The sequence below is a fragment of the Stegostoma tigrinum genome, chromosome 9, assembly GCF_030684315.1.
Source record: "Stegostoma tigrinum isolate sSteTig4 chromosome 9, sSteTig4.hap1, whole genome shotgun sequence".
Classification (NCBI taxonomy): Eukaryota; Metazoa; Chordata; class Chondrichthyes; order Orectolobiformes; family Stegostomatidae; genus Stegostoma; species Stegostoma tigrinum.
This window is the reverse complement of record NC_081362.1, coordinates 14,553,411-14,572,729: the sequence shown is the minus strand read 5'-3', so window position 1 is coordinate 14,572,729 and position 19,319 is coordinate 14,553,411. Positions and strand designations below refer to the sequence as shown.

Here is a 19,319-nt window from a genome sequence, read left to right as displayed (position 1 = left end):
CAGTATAATGATGCAGAAGCACCTTTAAAGCCAAAGCCCAACTGGACTTCAAACAAGCTTTACATCTGGCTCTGTTATTAGAAAATGCAGCAAGCGAAGCATGGGAGCTACAGAGTACCCCAATAGAGGGGGACTCCTCACCTCTCTGACAGACCTGAGGGGACACCACTTGAGTGTAGGCAATTGCAGTGCCTTGTGCATATTCTGAGTGGGGGAACCTATGCTGGCCCATAGCAGAACCACACCAAAAAAAAACCAAGCAGGAAGTGGCTCAACTGTTCTTCAGGATCTGGACGGGCAAGCCATTGTAGTTGCTGCCCATATGCAGACTTGAGACAGCAAAAGAGTCCTACAAGGCCTTACTTGAGTAACAAAACTTGTAGGCAGTGTGCAGGAGAGTATACACCCAGGAGAGTATACACCCTGGAAAGTCCCCCTACATGTGGGTTGGAACAATTAAATTGCTTAGTGGGTTTGAGGGAACCAATTAACGTTTGGTTAAATGGTCACTCAGATCCAATGGAGGGTGAATATAGCTCAGCTACATCTGTGGTTGCAGAATCTGTCTTTAACATGCTTTGTTCAGGACTCCAACCCTTATGTTTGCACAAGACCTCAGCCAAACTGAACATACATTGGAGAACCATTGTGTTGAGGGTATGACTTTGGTTCCAGGTCTCCAACAAGAAACAGTTGGTGTGGTTACCACCGATGGTAGTAAAAGGCTCAGGCCCAAGCCTTTTGGGGTGGAATGGGTTTTGAGAAAGATTCACCTCGACTGGCTCAACATTTTTTTTTGGTTAGAAAATGGCTGCTTCAGTGAAGTCCTAATGAAATACTTAGAGGAATATTTCAGGAAGAGCTTAAGATATCAGAGGCCAAAGCCACTTCACATGTTGACCAAACAGCAATTCTGAGGTGTTTGCAAGGCCCACCTGTGCCCTTTGCCTTGTGGGCAAACGTATGGATGGGAATTAGGAGACTGGAGAGTGAAAGAATCATCAATTCAGCACGGTTCGCAGAATGGGCAGCGCCGTCGTACCGATTGCTCAGTACGCCTTTGTGGAGATTTTAAGCAAACAGTAAACCGCTTCTCACAGCTGGATAAATTCTTCGCATAGAGGATTTGTATGCAAAGTTTCTGGGGAGGGGTGTCGGTGTTGGAGTTGGGCATGAGCCGCGCCTGCCTGCAGTTGTGACTGGATGTGGAATCTCAGAAGTAAACCACAATTAATACTCATAAGGGTTCATATCAAAATACAAGCCTGCCATTTGAGGTATAATCAGCCTGCGCCATTTTCCTGTGGACCCTGAAGAATGTTTTATAAGGGCAGCCCCACACTGTTATTTATCTGGATGATGTACTAATAACAGGGTAAACCCATAAAGCACAGTTGGAGAACTTGGACATAGTGCATAAGCATTTCTCCCAGGTGGGCGAACACCTTAGAAAGGAAAAATGTGTGTTCCAAGTGCCACAAGTGACCTACTTGGGTTACAGATTTGACAAAACCGGGTCACACCTGCTGGAAGAGAAAGTGTGGGCGATGAAAGGAGCCCCCACTGCCCTGTCTGTACCGTAGCTTAGGTCCTTCCCTGGGCTGGTGAATCATTACAGGAAATTCATATGAAACCTGGGCCTCCATCCTGGCACACTTACACCTGCTAATGGAAAAGGGTCAGCCTTGAAAATGGTCACGTAGCTAAGGAGCAACCTTTAGGGATGTGAAAAGCAGCTATCGTTACCTAAGGTGCTGGCCCACTATGATCCGAAGCAAGAGGTAGTGCTAACATGCGATGCTCCCCCGTATGGTATTGGGGTAGTGTTGTTTCTCCAGTAGCCCAACAGGGAGGAACACTCAAGCCTAAAATTCCTGGGCTTTGACCGATGCCAAACATGAATATAACCAGCTAGAGAAGGTTTGATGGTCATCTTTGGTGTGAGGAAGTTCCACCAGTGCCTTTACGGATGGGAATTGGTGTCAGTAACAGATCACCAAACCGCTGTTAGGGCTACTGAAGGAAGGCAAGTGTCACCCATAGCTTCGGGTAGAATTCAGCCCTTATTCTCAGTGTTTATAAGTACAAGTTAGAACACCATCCAGGAAACCAAGTGGCTAATGTAGATGCCTTAAGCCACCTCCCATTGACAGATACTCCACCAGTGGAGTCTCCCCTAGAAGAGTCTGTTTTGATTTTAAACTTCTTGGATGGCCTTCTAGTCATTGCTGACAATATCTGACTGTGGACACACAAAGACCCAGTTCTAGAGAAACTAAAACAGCTGGTGATGGGGGAAGCAGAAGGGCCATCACAACTAGATTGAAACCTTTCCAGACCCAGCAAAACCAGATCACCATAGAGGACGGCATCTTACTGTGGGGAGCAAGGGTGAATGTCTCAAGTAAAGGTCACTGCCAAACATTGGCTGATCTGGGCCAGGATCATCCAGGGATTTCTAAAATGGAGATGCTAGCAAGAAGCTTTGTCTGGAGGCCAGGGTTGGATGTTGACATAGTTGCGTTGGTGAGGCAGTACCCAGACTACCAACAGGGGCAAGCATTGCTACCAGCAGTGCCCCCACATTCGTGGGAATGGCCCAGAAAACCCTGGACTTGGTTACGTGTCAACTGTGCAGGTCCTTTCATGGGTTCAATGTTTCTGGTCATTGTGGATGCCTATTCAAAGTGGTTGGACATGCATAAAGTTCGTTCAGAAAACTCCGAGGTGATGATTGGGAAGCTGAGAGCATCATTTGCAAAACATGGGCTCCCAGAAGTATTGATCACGGACAGCGGAACATCATTTACCACCATGGAGTTCAAAATATTTCTCAAAGTCAAATAGCATTCGGCACATAAGAACAGCTCCATTCCATCCATTGTCCAACGGCCTCATGAAAAGAGGGGTTCAAGAGGCTTAAAGAAGCAGCCTACAGTGTCAATTGATACCAAATTGACCTGGTTCCTGTTTGATTATACGACCATTCCACATACAACATCAGGGATAGCTCTGGCAGAGTTGCTGATGGGGAGAAGACGCTGCACCAGGTTAAACCTGATATTGCCAGACCTGGTGGGGAGGGAGAAACAGAAGCAGGAATGCCAATGCTGGAGACATGCTGCCTCTAAGCAAGCGTGACAATTTACCTTGGGGACGAGGTTTGGTGCCTGAACCATGGAAATGGCCTGTATGAGAATGAGGCATGGCTGATGCGGAGTCAGGTCACGTCACTTACAAAGCTCGGGCTGGTGATACCCCCATCCTGAGCAAACATGTGGGTGACTTCAGAGTCTGAGATGGATGCAGCCTCGATAGTGTTACCACTGGAAGAACAGGACAAAACTCTCCCGAGACACTCCGGATGCAAGAGGCAGGCCACCAATGTCAGAGTCTGAATCAGAGGAACTGGATTCAGAGTGTAAACGTGGCAGAAAAAGCTACAATCCCAAGACCAGGCCTACATCCCCAGACTTAGTGGTGGTGGGGGTGGGGGTTGGGAGCACTGACTGGAACCAGGTTGACCTCATTGATAACAAGGTTCTGACTGGGGTTGTCAACCTTAGCCAATCAGGACAGCCCTGGCTGACTGAAATAACTAGGAGATGAGAATCTCCTCAGTTCAGGGACTGACTCTGAGTTGGCTGGTCACAGCCAGTGTACATGCAAAGGTTAAATAAAGGGTGACTTGTTGAGAGGATACGAGCCTGTGTGCAGTTACTTCAGTCACTGTTTGTAGACATGGCACTACGTGAATGCAGCATCTTGACTCTTGGCTTCTCAACTGGATATCCACCTGGCCCCTTTTTTAGGGTTGATTCAGTGCTTCTGCTGCACTCCTACTTCCCAAACACTATTGTGCAACCACCAGCTCTCATTACTGAGCAGGGATCATAAGCCACAGAATGAGAACAACAATATTGTCATTCTCTCAATCGCTTGCATACTCTGTGATTGCAGAGTCTCCCTTGGGATCTAACATAAACCTTGGGATTCTGCGTAGTCAGAAGAAATAAATTCAGTTTTGTGGCAGTGATCACCATTCAGGATGCTGTTACATTAACAGGTTTCCCCCAAGAAATATTACTCCAAAGAAATGTTACTTGCAAAATAAACATTTATTTATCAAATAACAGAATAAATGTGACAATACAATCACTGTAAAGCCAAATATGCTGTTGAAGTTCCTTACACTGATGACACAAGAATAACAAATGTCAAAAGGAACAACAATTTATGCGATATGAGAAACAGAGTGCGAATCAAGGAGTTGCCGCCTTGGCCAATCAGAGTATAGTTGCCAACCAATCAGCACCTTGTTTCTCACACAGCATCAATTGTATTTCTCTTTGAAATGGGTTATTCTCATGTCTGTCCTGACCAGTGCAAGAAAAAAGCTTCAACAGTTGGTCTCTTTTCTCAACAATACTCAAGTTCTGAACTTTTAAGGATTAAAACAAGAAAATGAGGTAAAGTTATAGAAGTTGCTTCCTTTTCCTCCACCTCAGCTAAGATTGGCAGTGCATATAAATGTTCTGAAGTACAGGCTATTTGGAATTCATATCAATTTTTCTTTAGCTGTTGTGTGACAAGTACACACATGGCAATTTTTTAAAACACACTCATAATCCTTGATAAATGGTGCCCTCTTGTGTTATAACTTTGGTTTGCGCTTAATCAATGCTCAACAGATAGTGTATGCTAAGCCAATGCCATGGAGGCATGAGGGGTGATGGCAGTACGGTTTTAATATTTTTTACTTTTTAAAATATTTTAATGCACTCATGGGACATGGACATCGCTGGCAAGCCAACATGTTATGGCTCATCCCTACTCATAGTCACAGAGGCATTGAGCATAGAAACAGGCCCTTTAGTCCAACTCGTCCATTCTGACCAGATATCCTAAATTAATCTGGTCCCATTTGCCAGCATTTGGCTCATATCCCTCCAAAACCTTCCTATTCGTTCACCCATTCAGATGGTTTTTCAATGTTGTAATTGTACCAACCTCTACCACCTCCTCTGGCAGCTCATTCCATACACACACTACCCTCTGTGTGAAAACATTGCCCCTCAGGTCCCTTTTCACCTCAAACTTATGTTTTCTTCAGAAGGTGGTACTGAGCTGCCTTCTTGAACCACTGCAGTCCACATGCTGGAGGTTGACCCACAATGATGTTAGGGAGGGAATTCCATGATTTTGACCCAGCAAGTGAAGGACAGCAAAATACACCCAAGGCAAGATAATGAGTGAGTTGGAGGGAAACCTGAAGGTGGTAGTGTTCTCATGTATCTGCTGCCCTTGTCCTTCTAGATGGAAGTGGTCATGGATTTGGAAGGTGCTGCCTGAGGATCTTTGGTGAATTTCTGCTGTGCTGTTACTGAGTGCCAGTGGTGGAAGGAGTGGAGTTTTGTGGATACCGTACAAATCAAGCAGGCTGCTTTGATCAGGATGGTGTCAACCTTCTTGAGTGTTGTTGGAGCTGCACCCATCCAGGCAAGTGAGAATTCTATCACAGTCCGGACATGTGCCTTATAGATGGTGGACAGGCTTTGGCAAGTCAGGAGCTGAGTTACTGGCCACAACATTCCTTGCCTCTGACCTGCTGTTGTGGTCATTGTGTATAGGTGACAAGTCCAGTTGAGTTTCTAGTCAATTGTAACCCATGGATGTTGATAGTGGGGAATTTAGTGATGGTAACACTATTGAATGTCAAGGTTAGGTTGTTTCTTATAGGAGTTGGTCATTGTCTAGCACTTCTGTGAATGTAATTTTTTTATTTCATCTACAAAGTCCCACAGCCCTGAGGTGTATCTTTCAGACAGTTTGGCTCAACAACAAGCAGTCTCAGTGTCTGTATTCAAACTGTTTCAGATTTGTCTCACTGACCACACCTGGCATTAATTCCTTCCCAACTCTGACAATGAAGATCACACCTCAATTTTCAGAGGTGAGTATGCAAAACCAGGAACTTAGCTGAATGGTGGTTGAAAATTTGGCTCTATTTTTGCAACAAGTTTGGATTCTGTATGGCTTGGCAGAATGGTATTCTTTAACTAACTGCATTGTTCAAACGCCCGCTGAGTTCTACTCCAAATCTTTTCAAGAAGGCGCCAGAAAACAAACTTGAGTCCAATAAAATTTTTAAAGTGTGTGTATGTGCAAGAAAAGCAAGTGATTACACAAAGGTCAGGAGGTATATATTCCCACAAATCTGTTCCACTGTTCAATGAGATGATGACTAATGCACGACTTCGAGATAATGGGAACTGCAGATGCTGGAGAATCCAAGATAACAAAGTGTGAAGCCAGTGTAGGTACAGAAGAAGGACTGTTCCACATAACGTACAAAGAGGCAGGCATAGCTTGGGCCCATGCGGGTACCCATGGCCACCCCCTTTGTCTGTAGGAAGTGGGAGGAATCGAAAGAGAAGTTGTTGAGGGTGAGGAGGAGTTCAGCTAGGCGGATGAGAGTGTCGGTGGACGGGGACTGGTCCGGCCTGCGGGACAGGAAGCAGCGGAGGGCCTTGAGGCCATCTGCATGTGGAATACAGGTGTACAGGGACTGGACGTCCATGGTGAAAGTGAGGTGTTGGGGGCCAGGGAATTGGAAATTCTGGAGGAGGTAGAGGGCGCGGGTACCTACTTCTCTTTCGATTCCTCCCACTTCCTACAGACAAAGGGGGTGCCCATGGGCACCCGCATAGGCCCAAGCTACGCCTGCCTCTTTGTTATAATGCACGACTTAGCTGCCTTTGCACCCTACCCCAGGGACAGAATCATACACAGAAAATCAAACTAATAACTCAACCACCCACCCCTCGATCACTGATCGAAGTCGACTACATCTCCTCGAGGTTCGCTGTTCAAGAAATATGGGGCACAAGAGGCAGGGAGAATCGGCAGTGATCGGGGTGGGCGGGGCTACGTCTGCGAGACCAGGCCGTTCTGGGGGCGGGGCTGGGGCCGGCTTGCGTCCGGGCGGGGCGGGGCGAGAGGACGACAGTGCCGTGGGTGGGCGGGGCTATGTTTTGCGTCCGTCGCGGTGCTGGGGCGGGGCTGCGTGAGACGCTCGGCCAAATGGGCGGTGCTGGGGATGGGACGAGGCTGCTGATTGGTGTGGGACGGGGGCGGGGTCTACGGGTGCGGCAATTCTGCAGAACAGCGGAGCGGGGCAGGAGATTGGTAAAATGGGGGTATTGGTATAAAGCGGGGCGACAGTCGCTGTGGGTAGGAGCTGGGCAGCATGTTTGTAGGAGCAAAGCCGGAACGTTGCCAGGGTCATTCTGATGGGGTGACTGGAACGCGGAGGGGCGTGGCCGTGATGTGAAATGAATTGTGACGTTAACGGGGCGTGGTTACGACGCACAGAGGCACGTGTTTTGTGTCGCTCGTGAGCTGCGTCAGTTCCTCTCGTATCTGGGGTGAAAGGGGAAAGGCTAAAGATTGTCGTCGTCTGGGACGTGCGCTACTGAAATGACCACTTTACGTGCGTTTTGTTGTGACGACCTTTTTCGCTTCAACAACATGTGAGCAAACTGCATTGTGATAGGAAAGTTGGTCTTCTAAAGGCAAAGGGGATTAAATTGTGCAGGGAGAATGCGGGAACAGGGATCTAACTTGGTTGGCTATATTGAATGACTGAGTAGGCTAGAAGAGCCGAATGGCCGACTCCTTGCTCCTATTTTCTATGTTTTTGATCTATAGGGTGAAATATCCAGGGCCACAAGCGTAATTGTAGGCTTTCTGGCCTACTCCCCCCTGTAAGCCTGCTCTGTCACTCGATGAGATAACAACTGACTCGATAATAATCGACTCCACTTTCCTGCCTTTCCCCTGCGTCCCTTGATTCCCACATTGATCACAAATCTGTCTGTCTCAGCCTTCGATATACTTACTTAGCTTCTACAGCCCTCTGTGCTGACTGCTGTACAGGGAGAGCAAACTGTTCAGTGAGACTGTGTTAACATGCTGAATGGTTGCAATGGATCAGTGAAGCAGGAGTACAATGGCCTATTAGATCTATACTCCTATGTTTATCCATTAAGTTCCACTCTCTCTCCCTATAGTTTTGTTAACATTAATGTTACATCTTCAAACATTTCCCTGTGAAAGATGCTGTTGAATATGTTTCCATTAATCTTCTCGGTATCAATTTCCAGATTGCCATAACACTGTGCATGAAGTAGTTTTCCTTGCTTTGTCTCTGGATTTTTTTATGAATCACCTTAAATTTTTGGCCTCTGGTTCCCCACAATATAAGTCCGTTTTCTCATGGGCATTAATGCATTATGCAGTGCAGAGTCTTGTAACGGAAGATTGAATAACATGCAGTAATATTAGATGAAGAAACATCAGAAGTGAATTGGAATGGTTGAGAGAAGTTTGAGTAAAATGACAGAAGCTCGTGAAGTAGGTTTAGAAGGTTGGTTATGTTGCAGTATTGGTGATTGAGCCAGACCTTAAGATTTTACACAATATTGCTCAGAGTGAGAGACACGGACAATGGCAAGGACCAACGTGTGGCAAAAAACATAAAAGGCCCTACTATAGGATGACTCTTGAGTTGACCAGTTGGCAGGGCATGAAAAACATTTGCTGGAGCTGAGGTTCGTGCATCACACAAAGCTAATCTCTCAGAGCTGGACTCTAGGGAGGCAACTGGAGTGGCAGTGCATGATTAACTGCTATGTGCTGTTGAAGGGTAAAACAAAACAAGCAGGCATGGCCTGCTGGTCACAGTGGAGGTCTTTCCTGGACTTTGGTCAGTGCAGTAACATGTGCAATAACTGAATTGAAAGGATTGGAACAGAGGGTTTCTGATACAGCAACATGTGAGTTTGTTTCAAAGTAATGTACAGAAACAAGTCCATTTTGTTTCAACCAAGGTGGGGATGTGCAAAGTGTTGTTCTGAAGTTTTACTAATTGGCTAGGATGCAACATATAATTTTTAAAACAAGTCAATATGCCAAGTTCTGAGGAAGGGTCACTGGACCCAACATGTTAACTCTGATTTCTGTCCACAGATGAGCCCAGACCTGCTGAGCTTTTACAGAAATTTTGGTTTTTGTATCAAAATTGTCAAATGTGTATAAATGCTAATCTTTCCATTTGAGTACAGATCCTTCAACTGGGTTTCTGTAATTGATAATGACTATTGATTTTATTATAAAACAATACTTATTCAATAAAAGTACAAGTCATTAAAACTCAGCTTTGAATACGACAGTATCTACCTTTCTAAATAGGCTAAAATACATGTGCACTCATCTCCACATCAGTTTAAAGCAAAATGCACGAAACCTTCTCTACAGAGAGCTAGTGCACACAAAAGCATGGAAAAATAATAGTTAACTGTGGGGGATTTTAAAAAAAAGTAACTGGAACCAAGCCAGATGCTGGTATCCTAGCACATGTCGATAGGTCACAAAACACACATGGTTGTTACTGGGATATTTTCAGAATCAGTTTGTTCAGGAGATGATAAGAAGTTCTCCAGAAACTTAGGAAAACAGCTATACCATGTTTTACCCTCTCTCCAAAGAATTTTCAAAATAGATGGATGTGCTGGATGACCAATTTCAGTATGCTACCTACCAACTGAGCTCCAGACAATACCCAGTAGCCACAGTTTTTGACAACTTAAGGTCGGGAATGGTAATTTTTTTTGTGAACGTGTCCAAACTATTAACTTAAGTCATGATTTCCAGAATGCATCTTTTGAAAAAAGGGCCCAAATGTCCTTTCAGTAACCATTTTAAAAAAAAAACACAGGTCCATACCTCATCCAGTCCATTAAATGTCATTGCAAGCCAATATGTACACTCCTTTAAACAAAACATTTCAAAAAAAAATTTACAATGGAAACATCATTGTAAAGATCAAATACCTTGAGGCACTTGGGAAATTTGTACCCCTTGTGTTGGGAACTGTTCTCTTTCAGAAAAATGAATCTGCTGTTGTCCTGCAGAAATTGCATAATTAATTGCCATACCCTTAAATTTGTATACACAAGAACACTTTTATCCTGGATACACGGTAACGTGGGAATAAGTACAGAATTCTTCCATTGCAGTACCTACGAACCTCTAGAATATGCTACTGTATCTATGCAGAGGAGGCAGACAATTGAATTAGTTGCGTATTGTTGACACAGCTTCCCATTGTATTCGCAAATATACTGTGTGTCCCTGTTGGAAAATCCTGTTGCAGTGTACAGTCAAACCCTCTTTGATTCTGTGTTTGACTTTCTTGGAAGGTGAAATCACTAAAGCTGTTCAGAGTGTCCAGCAAGAGATAATGGTTGGCATGAAGCATGCTTCTTCCTTGGATATGTTTGGAATTATAATATCAACTGCATGTTTTTGATATAACATGGTGTGAAGCTGGATGAACATAGCAGGCCAAGCAGCATCAGAGGAGAAGGAAAGTTGACATTTCGGTTTACGACCCTTCTTCTTGACCACCTTCTTCACACCGTGTTATCTCAGATTCTCCAGCATCGGCAGTTCGTACTATCTCTGTAGCATGTTTTTGATGATGGGCCCAATGTGTGAAAGTAGGCACTAATGAGAGGGCTCACGTTGTAAACTATAACTGGCAGAGCATCACATAGATCAATTTTGGGGCCTCAAACATTTGCTATCTCTATAATCGAAGAAGAGATCAAATACGTGTTCGCTAAATTTGCTGAAGACACAAAGGTAGATAGAGAAATAGATGATGAGTCTGCAAAGAGATTATGGATAAGTGAAGTGGGTTTTCTTTCTAATTCAGAGTATTATTCATCTGTGGAATCCTTTTCCCTAGCTTTAATGAAAAGCTAAGTTAGGTAGGTTTTAATAGATGGTGTTTGAGGGTCATGGGGAAAGACAGAAAGTGAACTTGAGACCACGACAGACCAGCCATAATCTTATCCAATAGCGAGACAGGTTCGAAGGGCCGAATGCTAGCCTTTGTCTCTGTCCATTGTTCCTCTGCGCCTAGTCAGGAAGGAAGGAAACTAAAGTGTTTCTACTTGTTATCGTAAATCCCAGCTGAAAGCCACTTGTAAACTCTGCCTAATGGCTGGCAAAATATGTGACTCTGTGGTATTGCTGAACGCAATTCATTCATTGCATGATGTTCACACATCTTATCCTATTAAGTTGAATTGTCTTGAAGAGTTTATTGACCAAAGGGTTTTGCAAAGTTTGTGCTGCAGTAATTTTGTTTATTTCAAAATGTATTTTTTGAAAGTGATACCTGTGTGCTGAAAGCGATTTGTGGATTTACTTAGAGCTTTTCCAAAGAAACCCCTGTTATGTGATCTAATACCACTTAATATTTAAAATGGGAGATTGAACCTGTTGTAATTTGCTTTCCTTTGTATTGCAGAAATTTGGATCCACTAACGGAAACCGTATCCTTGTGCCCATCTGTTACCACTTTGATTTCTTGTGGGGAATCTTGATTTAATGTAACATGCAATGCCATTGGGTTTCATATGCTTTAATATGCCCTTTATTTTAGTTAATCATTATTAAGAATGCTTTATTGTTCACGTTTAGTTCATTTCTGGTTTCTTAACATAAATAATTTGCATGGTGGATTCAGAATATTTTAGTCCTTTATGATTAATTGAATTTGTTAAGTCATCTTTAGTTGATGTCATAAGTGCTCACAACCTTCAAAAGTTGTGCTATAAAATAACATGTTGCCATTCAATGAGCTCATGCCCTGATTATTGGATTTACCTTGGCCTAACCTGAATTGGACATACCATCTTAATTTGGCTGGTATAGTTCCTTTCTCCTTGTGGTGCAGTGAAGATTTTTAAATTAATTTGACTTGATGCATTCACGCAATCGCTTCTAGAGCCATAGTTTACAAAAGCATTTCACTCAAACTCTAGTTGTTGAGTTACTGTACTTGTATGACATTGTGATTCTTTGCTCAGTGTAGAGTTGGTCCAATGACATCTAGCCATTTGGGGACAGCATTGAACGTGTACTACATACAACTTTGATATTTTACCATTTTAGGTTACGAACTCTTGAAAGTACAAACACTGATCAGCATCGTTGTTAGTACTGTTTGGAAGCCATTCCTTGATCTTTGAATTGAGCAGCTTGCTAGATCATTTCAGAGCATAGTTAGCAGTCAACCTATGGGTCTAGAGTCATATGTAAGTCAGACTGGTAAAGATGGCACACTGCCCTCCTTTTAAAGGATATTAGTGAACCAGGCAGATCATTTTTCTGATGATCGCTGACAACTTCATGGTCACCATTACTGAGTTTAGTTTTCAATTCCAAATTTATCAATTTAATTGAAATTCTACCTGTGGAATTTAAGCAGTGACCCCATAGCATTGGCAAGGGTCTCTGGATTATTAGGTCAGTGATCTTCTGCTATGTCCCCATCTCTTGCATGTTGATCTGAGGTGGGAAAACAGAAGTATTTGCTATTTTAGAAATCAGAAATGGGAGGGAGTAGTGTGCAGTGAAAAATTGCATTTAATTAGCTTCCTTTGACATGTTCAAAACAAAACTGCAAGCTATAACAAATAGTTATATTTATGGAATGTATTTTGTTATATGGTTGATTTACTATAAATCTGACGTTTCTTATTAGGCTTTTCTTCGTGGTTATTTTTCTTAAGTGTGTAGTATGGAATACCCTTTTACCTGCAGTATCTCGCTCATTGGCCAGAATATTTCATTGTTGCAGAGGCACCTGGAGGAGAGCTAATGGGTTACAGTAAGGATCCAATATCATGTTCACTAATATGTGGTACACGTGTCAGATAAAACTTGTATTTTCTGATATCAAATGTGCCTTTTCCCTAGATAGATTAATTACATTTTAAACTTACTATCATTTGTTTCAAAAATTTAAATCCTAATATGTTCTAATTTGAGCATTATTTATGTGCTGTAATAATGTTGCAGATGCTGTTCCTCAACCAGCCTCATCTAAACCACTAACTTCAATTAGAGTTATCTCGCCCCGGTCGTTTCTATATGTCCTGCCCTTCTCTTCATTCCCTTTAGTCCAAAGGATCCAGTGTTAAATAGACCTGGCAAATATCTGGTTTGACTATTCACTGCCAAATCTGGCTAGACTATTTAAAGTATTAGAGATAACAAGGTGTAGAGCTGGATAAACACAGCAGGACAAGCAGCATCAGAGGAGCAGGGAAGCTGACGTTTCGGATCTGGACCCTGAAGAAGTTTTTAGATAAGGCTGGTTTTGAGGAATAGCATCCCTAATGTTATTACAGACTGAAGCTGCCTCTCCTGCTGTGTTCATCCAGCTCTACACCTTGTTATCTGCAGATTCTGCAGCAATGGCAGTTCCTACTATCTCTACTTAAAGTTTGAGGAGTTCCTGTCCTCCTTTGCCAAAACTGGCTACCTGGCTATTCTATAATCATCCTCAGATGCAAAGGCACCACTGCAAATCTTCTTTACAAGCTGTTCTCTGCCTTCTCCACCCTTAACCCTAACTACCTAGGCAAGAAGTTTCATTGTTACTGAGATGATCAGCATGTGTGCAACTGCCTTCACTGCTTTCTTTCCTAGGCCACTGGGCCGAGTTTCCTGTAAGGTTTCTTGAACTTGTATCTTTTTTCCCACCAAATGACAGATTGTCATTCTGCTCCGCTCCCGCCCCCCCCCCCGCCATCACCACCACCACCGACCTGTATAAAGTGAGATTATTAATGGCTCTTCCTCTTCAAATTTACCATCATCACCCTTTTTAAAAAAGCCTTAACTCTCTCCCTCATTGCAAATTATTTGTCTAATCTCCAGCCTTGCTTTTCTCTCTAAAGACCTTGAATGTGCTGCTGCCAATCCATATCCACCTTTCCCAGAACTCCATGTTTGAACCTCTGATAAAATTTGCAACCTTGCCATGGTCCTGACATGGTTCTTATCTAGTTCAGAAATGACATTCCATGTGAACTGATTAAAGTGAACTCTACTGCTTCATTCTTCTTGAACTGCCTGCGACAATTGACATGATTGACCCACCATCCTAACCTCTCTGCTGTTGTCCAGCTATGTGGGACTTCACTTGTCTGTTTACATTTCACTTCCCATCCGTTTCTGTCTAGACAGTTGTCTGCATTAGCTTCTCACTGCCCATAGCGTTGTCTCTAGTTTCATCTTAAGTATCTGACTCCTATTTATTGTGTGCATGCTGCCCCTCAGTGGTGTGATCTGAAAACACAGTATCCGATTCCACATAGACACCTGACACCAGCTATACCTCACGATAACCTTTATTTCCGCACTTCTCTCTTCAAGTTGTTACACTGCTTGTCTAGTACTCGATACTGGAAAACAGGACGTTTCACCTTCCTAAATATTGGGAAGGCCAAGGCCATTGTCTTTGGTGTCCAAACAAGCCTTATTCCCTAACTCTTGACACCATTCCTCTCCTTGGCAGCTGCGTAAGGCTGTTCTAGGCTATTTACAGTTCTGATGAAAAGTCATCCACCTGAATTACTAACTCTGTTTTCAGCTCTGAGTGTATTCTGACCTATTGATATTCCCAGGATTTCTGTTTTTATTTAGGGCTATACACAACCTTGTGATTGTATCTGGCCCAAAAGATGAGGTTCTAGCCACACATCTGTGCTACCATTTAGACTGCCAGTTTCCTTCTCTATAACAATAAACTGTTGTCTCAGCTCATCAGCTGATAAAGGCCTCAACCATGCTTTGTTACCTAGACTGGACTATTCCAGTATACTCCTAGCTGGCTTTTCAACTTGCACGCTACACAAATCTGTAGTCACATGGGACCCTACTGTCTAAACTCCGAAATCATACCAAGTCTGATACACCTGTCACCTTGCTGACTGACATTAGTTCCTGGTTAATTACAGGCTCAGTTTTAAAATTTTCATTTAAAAATCTCTCCACGACTTCCCTACATGTCTAGCCTTTGTCCGGCCTGTGACTCAACGAGATCTCCTCCAAACCTAGACTCTTGAGCATTCCTGAATGTTAATTGCCTATCAATAGTGGCTGTACCCCTCCCTCAAGAAGCTATTAACTGTGGAATTTGCTCCATATCTTTCTCTCTGTCTTTGTCCTCCTTTAAGATACTGCTTAAAATAATTTGACTAAACCTTTGGTAATCTGTCCTAGTGTTTCTTTTATGTTTATGGCTTAATGTTAATTTTGTTTGATAGCATTCCTGTGAAACTGCTGGCGGCTCCGTAAGTTGTGCTATTTAAATATAAGATATTGTTGAATTGAAATGTTACATTAATGTGACTTTACAGTTTCATCATACATTGTATTGTTTGGAAATGCCAAATTTATTTTGATAAATTTAACGCATCTAGCACTCATTTTGACTGCATTACTTTTCCCTGACATTCTTTAAAATAATCTGTAAAGAAATTAGAAATTTTCCCAGAACAGAAAATACTCCAGTAAGAATATCTGCTGTTTGTTGAATGATATATGCATAAATTCTCCTTGTGCATACCTAACAGCAGTCAGTCTTGGTCTCCTTCATGTTATAAATAACTATGTTTCGTATGGAATAATGTTCCTTACTTTGTGGAATTATCTGAAATTACCATCAGCGGTGTCAGTAGTAATTTGCCAATTATATTCATTTTTATACGATCTGTCCAGTGACAGCGCACATTTTTCAGGGCAAAGTACAAATAAAGGTAGTCATTTGGAATGTTTGATAAGCTCCCCACTGTTTCAAGAGTGAAAATATCTGGAACTTTTAATTTGACTGTAGCAGTCTTCTACTCGAAAGACAAGCAATCCTGATGTGACCTGCACTCTGAACAACATTGAAATGCTTGACTTCATACAGCAGTTCTTAGCAGTAATTAGACTTTTAGCCTTAAAGGCACACATCTTAATTTTAAAAACTAAGTGATATAGTTGTCATGATCTTTATAACATCGCATGTCCTCTAATCTAATAGCAAACATCTATTGGTATATGTAAATGCTTTGAATTTAGCATGGCAAATTAAAAATGGAAGCTAAGTATCTACCTGTTAAGTGTCAAGTGAGATTCGCTGGCAGTTTTTAGGAAGAGGATCTCTTCGACCTTATCAACTTACGCTTAATGCAAAGCATTTCTCAGTTATCTAGTTAATTGAAGTATTTAGTTTTAATCGTTTGAACTCTCCTACAAATGTCAGTTTCAAAATTTATGTATTCCACTCGACTAGTTTTGATTCCATATTGTTTTTAGTTTTGATGTAAGAATTTTGGGTTGCATTTCATAAAATAGTTTTAATTGATTTAATGAAAGCATTTTCCAGTGTTTAACGAGATCAAAGGAGAATACAGTGAATATTTCCGCATATATTTGAGTATTAAGAAGTTTAGCATTGTAGTCTGGACTCAAGTCTTCATGCATAGGTGACTTACTATTTTGATTAGCTGATTCAAAGAAATTAAATTGGCAGGGAGGTATTTCCAAAGTATGTTGTTGTCTGGACCCAAGTTATGCTGTTTAAAAATGTTGCATCTCCTACTTACAATTCAAATTCCCACACCAATCTATGGTTGTCACACAGTTTTCAAAGCAGATCATGAATCCCAAAGCTGCGAGTGAAGTATTTGAAATGTATCAATATTTCTGAAGAGGAATTGGAAACTAATCCAAACCATATTGTGTGGAAGCATAATAGCTGAAAATCTCGTTTTGCTGCCAGTAAGATCCTACAAACAGTACTTGGGGTCTTGAAACTTTAATTCGGTTTGTGAAATATAGAAATTGGATAAAGAAATCAGTAAAAGCAATCAGACACTACAAATCATTTACTAAATACAATGAGTGAAGATCCCGATCGGCAACGTCAACTTTCCTGAGCCTTGGATGGTGTCTGACCTGCTCTGCTCCTCCAGCTCCACGTTTTATCGACTCTGACTTCCAGCATCTGCAGTTCTTGCTATCTCCTAGAGTGAAAAGTTTGTTGGGATCTGAAACTAGTGTAAATTGTATTGATAATGTGTGATGAGATTTTTTAAAAAAGCCGTCTAATTGTTTATTTTTTAAGTTATGGGGAAAGCTGAAGGATCAGTGGCAAGAGAGGAATGGCATGGACATGTAACTGCCTTATCTGTAGCCCCAGAATTTAGACGCTTGGGACTAGCAGCTAAACTAATGGAACTGCTCGAGGAAATATCTGAAAGGTTGGTGTATCTATTTTGATAATTAACTTGATTCCAATATACGTTTTAAATAGTCAGAAACTGATGAACAATTTGTACATTTTTTATGTGTAGAAAAGGTGGATTCTTTGTGGATCTATTTGTACGAGTATCCAATCAAGTGGCAGTGAATATGTACAAACAACTTGGCTACAGTGTTTACCGGACTGTAATAGAGTATTACTCAGCTAGCAATGGAGAGCCAGATGAAGACGCTTATGGTATGATTATGAATTTCTGTCAAATATGTTTAAAGTAAAACTGAGTGATAACTGAGAAAGATTAAATGTGAGAATTGTGTTGATTACTTTCTGTATTGGTTTAGCATCGAGTATGAAAAGTTGGGATATATCGGAGTTTATCTCCATTGCTTTTCATTTTGGTGAAGTTCTTTTTTTAATTTTAGTGGTAGGTATTTATCTCACTAAGTTACAAATGTGAAGAACACTTGAGTGTTGAAGTTACCAGTGATTATAACTGTTCTGCGAGCGGCAGCCAGTTTTAAGGCACCTTGTCGTTGAAGAATTATTTTTGAGTTGCATTTTGAAGGAGTTGTGTTAAGCAACTTCTATGAAGTCACCTATTTTTAATAAGACCCCTCTAACTGTGCTCTTCTTTTCTGTAACAGATATGAGAAAAGCCTTATCAAGAGATACGGAGAAGAAATCAATAATACCCCTTCCTCATCCAGTTAGGCCTGAAGATATTGAATAACTTTAAGCTGTGGCTGTTGGGCAATGTATAAACCAAAAATTATAATTTTATTGTTTTAATAAGAGAATACAGAGAAGTGCTTCAAGATAAGTTTGGGTATTTTATTAAAGATAAGAGCATTTGCTGTTTGACTGTAAATAGTGCTCACTGTTTCAATACTTTGAATAAACATTAAGTTATATTTTAAAGAGAAGGCTGAGACCTAGTATCATGTTTGGTTTATAGCCCCAAGAGCCACAGCTTTACTGGAAAATGTTTCAGTTTAGCATATTTCCTCCCTAGCAGATAATAGCCCATTTAAATACATTAAGTATGTACACAAAAAAAGCTTGTGTGTGTCCTTCATGAATGTTTGTGCATCATTTAAATTGTCATTTTTGTGATATAGAGGATATGTTCTAATACTATTGGCAGCTCCTGTTGAGTCTCAGTACTTGCAGGGAAAAGTGCCCAAGTTGCCTGTTGAGGACGATCAACAATGTTTTTGGGAATGTTGAAAGCGGAGCTTAGTTTTAAATACTGGTGTTGATTGATTGAAAATGCTGTGAGTAGTGTAATTACAATGTTTTTTGTCAACAGAAAAGGTACTGTCTGAATTTGTACCAATAATGTTGGCACTTCACATTCTCAAGGCTTCTAGTTCTTTTATGGCCTTTTCTTATTTTTTCTGCTATTATCTAGACAGGGCAGCAATCTGTCTTAACAGAAGGTAACAACTGAGTTTTCACTTGCTGTGTTTGTCCAGCGTACAGCCAATTCACCTGGGGGCAAGGGAAGATAGAAACACCTTTTGACAGGTAACAGTGGGGATAGGGTTGATTAGGGGTCACAGGATCTCTTGTAATGAACTGAAAAAGGGTTTCTTAAAAAGGTTCATATTTGTTCAGTTTTAATGTAATATTACCAAGGTGCTGTAATAAATTGCCAACATAAATGTTTACATTAAAATTGCTATGTGTACAGAATTTGCATTGCTTCAGTGTTAGCATGTTGTAGCTTTTCCCGAGAATAATTCCAGTTTTATAATGAAAGAATCCTAAATCACTGCATTACTTGAGGTTCTCAGTTGTGAAACTTGCAGAAAATAGTTAAGGCCAAATATTAGATTTTATATTTTGTTATATTTGTTTTTGAAAACTGCATTGTTTGAATGTGTGCAAACTAGAGGGGGAAAAAAATGACCACTTTGTGTTTGAAATTTGATTGATGCTGCCTCAAACCTTAAGGAAGGAGTTTTTTAAAAAAATCTCATTCATGACTCTGTGTAATCTACAGTTAGGTTTTAATGCACTCCTGTATGGCCGACCTATTGAGGGGTCTAGGCCCGAAACGTCAGCTTTCCTGCTCCTAAGATGCTGCTTGGCGTGCTGTGTTCATCTAGCTCCACACCTTGTTATCTCGGATTCTCCAGCA

The 19,319-nt window shown here is 41.6% G+C and overlaps 1 protein-coding gene across 1 annotated transcript; it reads left to right on the top strand.

The window, feature by feature from the left end:
* Positions 1 to 7,390: 7,390 nt before the first annotated feature.
* On the top strand, positions 7,391 to 18,871 carry naa20 (N-alpha-acetyltransferase 20, NatB catalytic subunit). The gene is made up of 6 exons (XM_048536108.2): positions 7,391 to 7,532; positions 11,381 to 11,405; positions 12,655 to 12,745; positions 17,039 to 17,174; positions 17,268 to 17,413; positions 17,821 to 18,871. Exons 1-6 carry the CDS (start codon positions 7,480 to 7,482, stop codon positions 17,904 to 17,906), a joined length of 537 nt encoding a protein of 178 aa, XP_048392065.1. The 5' UTR covers positions 7,391 to 7,479; the 3' UTR covers positions 17,907 to 18,871.
* The last annotated feature ends 448 nt before the right edge of the window (positions 18,872 to 19,319 follow it).

Bases quoted from the DNA above. Each gene is read 5' to 3' on its own strand.
- naa20 (XM_048536108.2), top strand. From the start codon at position 7,480: ATGACCACTTTACGTGCGTTTTGTTGTGACGACCTTTTTCGCTTCAAC. The intron at 11,406-12,654 runs GTATCCTTGTGC...TTAAGTGTGTAG, and splicing joins TGGATCCACTAACGGAAACC to TATGGAATACCCTTTTACCT. The intron at 12,746-17,038 runs GTAAGGATCCAA...TTATTTTTTAAG, and splicing joins AGGAGAGCTAATGGGTTACA to TTATGGGGAAAGCTGAAGGA.